This window comes from Oncorhynchus kisutch, linkage group LG11, assembly GCF_002021735.2.
Source record: "Oncorhynchus kisutch isolate 150728-3 linkage group LG11, Okis_V2, whole genome shotgun sequence".
NCBI lineage: Eukaryota > Metazoa > Chordata > Actinopteri > Salmoniformes > Salmonidae > Oncorhynchus > Oncorhynchus kisutch.
In genome coordinates, this window is record NC_034184.2 from 89,647,220 (window position 1) to 89,654,848 (window position 7,629).

The 7,629-nt window shown below is 45.7% G+C and overlaps 1 protein-coding gene across 1 annotated transcript in view; it reads right to left on the reverse strand.

The window, feature by feature from the left end:
• Positions 1 to 2,402: 2,402 nt before the first annotated feature.
• csrnp1b (cysteine-serine-rich nuclear protein 1b) overlaps positions 2,403 to 7,629 on the reverse strand; it is a 13,743-nt gene continuing 8,516 nt past the window's right edge. Inside the window, exons 3-5 of the mRNA XM_031836457.1 lie at positions 6,277 to 6,542; positions 5,744 to 6,037; positions 2,403 to 5,584 (exon numbers count right to left, since the gene is read on the reverse strand). Coding sequence (XP_031692317.1) covers positions 4,640 to 5,584; positions 5,744 to 6,037; positions 6,277 to 6,542 — 1,505 coding nt within the window. The 3' untranslated portion in view covers positions 2,403 to 4,639. The remainder of the gene's footprint in view (positions 5,585 to 5,743; positions 6,038 to 6,276; positions 6,543 to 7,629) is intronic.

Below are 7,629 nucleotides of genomic sequence, written 5' to 3' on the forward strand. Positions count from 1 at the left end.
CATCTACACACAATACCCCATATTAAAGTGAAAGCAGAAATTCAGAAATATCTCATTTACATAAATATTCACACCTGAGTCAATCATTTGTAGAAGGAGATTTGGCAGCGATTACAGCTGAGTCTTTCTGGGTAAATCTCTAAGAGCTTTTGTGTTGTAGGTTATTGTCCTGCTGAAAGGTGAATTAATCTCCCAGTGTCTGGTGGAAAGCAGACTGAACCAGGTTTTACTCCAGGATTTTGCCTGTGCTTATCTACATTCATTTTTTATTTTTTTCCCCCAGTCCTTAACAATGACAAGCAGACCCATAACATGATGCAGCCACCACTATGCTTGACCATATGGACAGTGGTCCTTTGTATTCAGGACAAACAGTTCATCACTTTGCCACATTTTTTGCAATATAACTTTAATGACTTGTTGCAAACAGGAAGCATGCTTTGGAATATTTGTATTCTGTGCCGGCTTTCTTCTTTTCACTCGGTCAATTAGGTTAATATTGTGGAGATACTATGCTCAAAGGGATATCCATTTTATGTTACCCATCTACCAATAGGTGCCCTTCTTTGCAAGGCATTAGAAAACCTCTGGTCTTTGTGGTTGCATCTGTGTTGAAATTCACTGCTTGTCTAAAAGACCTGACAGATGACTCACGTCTGTAGCCATGAAGAGTTTTGAAAGGCTGCTCATGGGTCACATCAACACCATCCTCCCAGACACCCTGAACACACTCCAATTTGCATACCGCCCCAACAGATAAACAGATGAAGCAATCTCAAATGCACTCCACACTGCCCTTTCCCACCTGGACAAAGGGAACACCTATGTGAGAATGCTGTTCATTGACTACAGCTCAGTGTTCAACACCATAGTGCCCTCAAAGATTATAACTAAGCTGAGGACCATGGGACTAAACACCTCTCTCTGCAACTGGATCCTGGACTTCCTGACTGGCCGCCCCCAGGTGGTAAGGGTAGGCAAAACACGCTGATCCTCAACACGGGGGTCCCTCAGGTGCGTGCTTAGTCCCCTGCTGTACTCCCTGTTCACCCACAACAGGCACGACTCCAACACCATCATTAAGTTTGCCGACGACACAATAGTGGTAGGCCTGATCACCGACAACGACGAGACAGCCTATAGGGAGGAGGTCAGAGACCTAGCAGTGTGGTGCCAGGACAACAACCTCTCCCTCAATGTGATCAAGACAAAGGAAATGATTGTGGACTACAGGAAAATGAGGACGGAGCACGCCCCCATTCTCATCGACGGGGCTGTAGTGTAGGGGTTCGAGAGTGAATGTCCACATCACCAACGAACTATCATGGTCCAAACACACCAAGACAGTTGTGAAGAGGGCACAACAACACCTTTTCCCCCTCAGGAGACAAGAGAAAAGATTTGGCATGGGTCCTCAGATCCTCAAAAAGTTATACAGCTGCATCCTGACTGGTTGCATCACTGCCTGGTATGGCAACTACTCGGCATTCCATCCAGGACACCCCCCCCCCCCCTTTGTTTTTACACTATTACTACTCGCTGTTTATTATCTATATGTTACCTATGCATAGTCACTTCACCCCCACCTACATGAACAGATCACCTCAACTAACCTGTTCCCCAGCACACTAACTCCGGTACCCCCTGTATATAGCCTCCACATTGACTCTGTACCGGTACCCCCTGTATATAGCCTCCACATTGACTCTGTACCGTAACCCCCTGTATATAGCCTCCACATTGACTCTGTACCCCCTGTATATAGCCTCCAGATTGACTCTGTACTGGTACCCCCTGTATATAGCCTCCAGATTGACTCTGTACTGGTACCCCCTGTATACAGCCTCCACACTGACTCTGTACTGGTACCCCCTGTATATAGCCTCCACACTGACTCTGTACTGGTACCCCCTGTATATAGCCTCCACAGTGACTCTGTACCGGTACCCCCTGTATATAGCCTCCACAGTGACTCTGTACTGGTACCCCCTGTATATAGCCTCCACAGTAAGCACATTTTTACTCCTGAATTTATTTAAGCTTGCCATAAAGTGGTTGAATACTTATTGACAAAAAACATTTCAGCTTTTCATTTATTCATTTGTACCCCCCCCCCCCAAACAAAAAAAATACTGAAAAAGATAATTCCACGTCAGCCAGTGACAAAAACAATCTACATTTTATATAACATAAGAGGTGGGAAAAAGTCAACAGGGGTGAATACTCCCTGAAGGTAACTGTCCAGCGAACCAGTGCAGTTAAAAAAAACATTTGTTTTCTGTTGTTGGGTTATAAAAAGGATCAACTGACCAACAGAAAGACCACGGAGAAGGAGTACACATCTGCCGGGGTCAAACTTTGGTTGAACACTAAAGAACAGAATGGGAGTAGAGACCAAGATGTACAAAGTCAAGCATTTAAGAATAAGTTTTATTAGGAGGACAAACTGTCCAAAAAGGGACTTGGATGAAATGAACAGCTTTTAAAAAACAGTCAGAGACGATGAGTGAAAAACTGCTCTGGTTTGCTCTCCATTCAGGAATGTAATAAATACCCCTAGTTGTCTTTATTTAGCCGCATTTCCACCAGAGAAGCTGTGTTCTGTTGGTGGCTTTGTTTTTGTTTTTCTCAATGAGATGATCTCCACGAAAGCAAATGAGGTCTGCTTGAGGACATAATGAGGCAAAACACACAACTTCTGAGTCTTTCTGCATAAATATATCACGTTGTCTCAGTCACAACAACCATATGGATGCTTTTCTAATCCATTTTGTTTTAGTGGCATTTCATAGTTCATATGAAAAATACTTGAAAGCAAACGCTTTCATAATAAGTCTATATTTATCTATTACAAAGATTTCAATATTTAAAAAAGAAGAAATTACACAATTTGCATTTTCTTAATAAAATTATTTCAGTGACACAGATTTAAAATTCTTTCAATCTACACAAATTATTTATAAAATATTAGAGTGATTCTCTATGGTAACATTATAGATAGCAGTATCTACAGCAGAGCCAGAATTCTACATTTTGATTTATAAAATAGGAACACAGTAGTCCCACAGCTCATACAGAAGCACTGTGGCGTTGGCCGAATCGACCCCTCAACCCTACACGTGTGGAGAGCTGATTGGATCTGACCGGTGCAGTCCATATGGTAATAGCTCCCCCTTGCGCTCTGATAGGCTAGGTGGAAGTTTCATTATATTGCTTATACCAATCAAATCACCTCAGATCTCCACAATGGCGTAGGGTTTAGGGAATGATTTGGGATTAGGCCATAGCCCTCCTGAGTAAACAACACCGATCTCTTATTGCCCAACATGTCATAAATTAGATCAAACTACTAAAATAATTTAACCAAAATGTTGTTTAAACAATAAGAGAACAGATATGAAATACTTTCCCAATGGTCTTTTCTATAATCCCATATTGCCGACTTTGCCTAATACGGATTCAGTTTCAAATGGCACCCTATTCCCTATATAGTGCACTATTTTAGACCAGAGCCCTATGGGAAGTAGGGTACTACATAGGGAATAGTGTGCCATTTGGGACACATTTGATACATAAGGAAAGATTGCACTTCCAGGTTATAAATATCAAACCACAGTGCTGCTTCAGCATAGCTTTAGTAGGTTTTTATCTGAAAATAAATAGAAAATCATAAAAGAAATCAATTAAAACAATAATATGTAGATAAGTTATAGGTGTTTTGAAAACCATGTTTGGTTTCCCAGAGTATTCATTAATACCCAGCTGTACTATTCTTGGTTTCTGAGGTTGACATTTAGCGACATATAAAACCCAACACGTGTTATTTTATAGGTTTCATGTCTTCCCTATTATTTCTACAATGTAGAAAATTACTTATTTTAATCTCACTTTTATGAAACGTTAGCTGCCATTTCATACAGCGATAATTACCAACTGAAACGTTAGCTGCCATTTCATACAGCGATAATTACCAACTGAAACGTTAGCTGCCATTTCATACAGCGATAATTACCAACTGAAACGTTAGCTGCCATTTCATACAGCGATAATTACCAACTGAAACGTTAGCTGCCATTTCATACAGCGATAATTACCAACTGAAACGTTAGCTGCCATTTCATAAAGCGATAATTACCAACTGAAACGTTAGCTGCCACTTCATAAAGTGATAATTACCAACTGAAACGTTAGCTGCCACTTCATATAGCGATAATTACCAACTGAAACGTTAGCTGCCATTTCATAAAGCGATAATTACCAACTGAAACATTAGCTGCCATTTCATAAAGCGATAATTACCAACTGAAACGTTAGCTGCCACTTCATATAGCGATAATTACCAACTGAAACGTTAGCTGCCATTTCATACAGCGATAATTACCAACTGAAATGTTAGCTGCCATTTCATACAGCGATAATTACCAACTGAAACGTTAGCTGCCATTTCATACAGCGATAATTACCAACTGAAACGTTAGCTGCCATTTCATACAGCGATAATTACCAACTGCTTTGCTAACAATTGAAAGGCAAGAGAGAAATCACAGCTTCTTCCAACAGCAGTCTGTTTACACTGACCCCCATCCCCCCTAATTCACTACATAGTCCAGAACACAGTTGGCGGTTCAGGTCCCGATAGTTAACCCCTGACAGCTTCTTCCAACAGCTGATTGTCTGTGAACGTTGCAGGGGGTTCTGGGTCAGATTCTGGCAGACCAATCAGAGACTCCAGGAGGCAGGTCCCGGGGTCGATGGCCTGTGATTGGCTGCTGGCATAACTAGGCTGCTGGAAGTGAAAGAAGTTGTCCATGTGTTGGTACGCCGTAAGTGAGTTGTAGAGGGAGGAAGGACCCAGACAGAAACCATCAAAGAACTCCAGGTGAGACTCTGAGGACAGGCTGAGGTCCATGTAGCTGGCAGCGGTGCCATCTACTGAGGGGGATGGGGTGTTGGGGCAGTCTACTGAGGGAGATGAGGGGTTAGAGATTCTGCAGCTGCTGTGGTGGAACAGACCGTTGCCTTGGTTAGTGTTATCATCTAACAGTGATATGGCCATGGCCCGGTTGTCTGTGTGCACCTCTAGATTGTCATTCTCCTCTGGGAAGTCTGCCGTGCTAAACCCTCCCAACATCTGTGTTGTTGTCGTCATGGACGATGCCTGCTGCTGCTGCTGTAGACATTGCTCGGGGCAACATCGGTTGTCATTAACAACGTAGTTGTTTACGTTATAGTCGTTGTCGCTGAGGATGCGGCTCAGTCCGTTTTCATCCACATCGTCCTCCCGGCCTAACTCCGCCCCTTCCTCTGAGTCCTCACTCCCCCCCGAGGAGGCAGAGGAGTCTGTCATGTCACTGCTACAGCTGTTCTCCCCGACCGATGCCAGCTCTGAGCTGAAGTAGAAGGTGGTCTCTCCCGGGTCCTCTTCCTCTGGTCCAGACGTCTCCTCCAGTCTCTTCTCCAGCTCTAGCTTCATGATGGTGTGGATGTAGTGGGTCTGAACCCGGCTGGAGTTGAACTCTTTACGACCTTCCTGGTTACCGCAGCCATCCTTAGTGCAGCCGCAGGGAAATGACGAGTGGTCCATCTGGGGAGAGAAGAGAACGTTAAAAATCAGGTTCTGCTTTGTCGCAGAGGGATCAGAATATTGTATTACAGAGGACAAATAACCACTGCTGATTACAAAGTATTCACAGTTTACTATTAACGTTGAAGTTGAAGAAATGATGATATGCGAGTGTCTTACCTGACACTTGATGCCTGCCAGGCTGCAGGCGCAGGTCTCTGGCTCACAGAAACCCTGGCAGTCACACCCACAGTCCTCCCTGGACACTCGGAGCTGCTGCAGCTGTCTCTTCTCCTCCTTCTCCACCTTCACCCCCGCAGCCTTCAGCAGGGCATGTCTCCTCTTGGAGGGGTAGGGGTGGAGGAAGGAGCCGTCGTCTAGGTTACAGCTGCTAATGTCCATCTCGTCCTCTGGGATGTCTTCGATGGTGAGGCAGTCAGCCTCCTCTGACTCCACCGTGCCTCCCTTAGTCAGCTGGGAGGGAGAGAGGGGGGGGGGGGGGGGTTAGGATAATTGTGATGCATGTGTGGGGGTTCTCTCTAGAGAGGAGAGCTAGAACCCCTCGTTACAGGAATAAAACCTTTACACTACCAGGAATAAAACCTTTACACTACCAGGAATAAAACCTTTCACCAGCAGACACTGCTGCATATTAGCTTCATAACTATCTAATCCACATATGGGGGCGTGTGTGTGTGTCTCCCAGGGCTCACTTTCTGTTTGAGAGCGTCCAGTTTCTCCTCTCGGAGGCGGTCGAGGAGTTTCTCCCGACGGAGGGTGTGTTGCTCCACGGCGTACTCATCCAGGGTGTACCTGCGGAGGGCGCTGTGGCGCTGCATCATGCCCAGGGAACAGCCCCCTCTACTGGGCACGCTGCTGAAGCCCTGGCACCGTGGGAAGACAAACACTGTCACCATGTCAAAGGTCACGTTGCCCCGCACTAGCCGTTCACGCTTAGCCTTCTTCAGGATGGACTTGGCTAGAGAGAGCGAGAGAGAGAGTTGGTGTTATCACTGCTCATTACGTAAAAACAGCTTTCAAGAACAAGAGCCATTAAGGGAATTGCAGTTTGTCAAAGTAACTGCACTCCCTTCTCCTGCCACTAGATGGTAGCATAAATCAAATAACTTTAGTCATAAGCCTTCCACCTAGTCGACAGATATTTAAGAGACCTCATGAGCTGTCCTAGCCAGTTAAGAGTTGGGGGGGGTGATGAGGGGCAGGGATGATGAGGAGGGTATAGGGTGCCAATGGGAAGAGCTCGTCAGTAATCATTCACTGTTAGTCTACACCTGTTGTTTACAAAGAATGGGATTGGATTAAAGACCAAAACTGAGAAGGAGAGAACCAGAAAGGACCCAGGACAGGGGGGGATGTTTAACCCCAGTATGACCTGACCCTTGACCCCTGACCCAGCATGAAATAGGAGATGGTGCTGCTGCCTATAGCCACCACAGAGCAGATCACCCTATTGGCCCTGGTCTAAAAGGCACCCTATTGGCCCTGGACTAAAGGCACCCTATTGGCCCTGGACTAAAGGCACCCTATTGGCCCTGGACTAAAGGCACCCTATTGGCCCTGGACTAAAGGCACCCTATTGGCCCTGGACTAAAGGCACCCTATTGGCCCTGGACTAAAGGCACCCTATCGGCCCTGGTCTAAAGGGTGCCATTTGCAGCAGAGACAGAGGCTGTTTCAGTGTGACATCCATCCACCTGATAACAACAGGAGGACAAACGCTCCACTCTGACTCCTAAGGTCTGTTATACTACCAGTGGTGTTCAACTATCTCCTTTAGATGAACTAAGTATCACCCTTAATCTCATGCTCCAACATGCCTTTCCTCTCTCCATCCCTCCCTCCTCAGGCAGGCAGGCAGCACCTGTGCTGGGTGACTGCCTAGGGCCCAGACAAGGCTCTGTGTGTTTTCTCTGCCTGGCCATCTGCCATCCTGCTCGCTCTCTGGCTCCCTGCCCTGCCATCCTGGGAAACCTAACAACCGTTTGCCCTTCTCGCCAACCCCCCACTGACCCAAAACCAGGGCCTGGAATATAAAAGGTACTCAG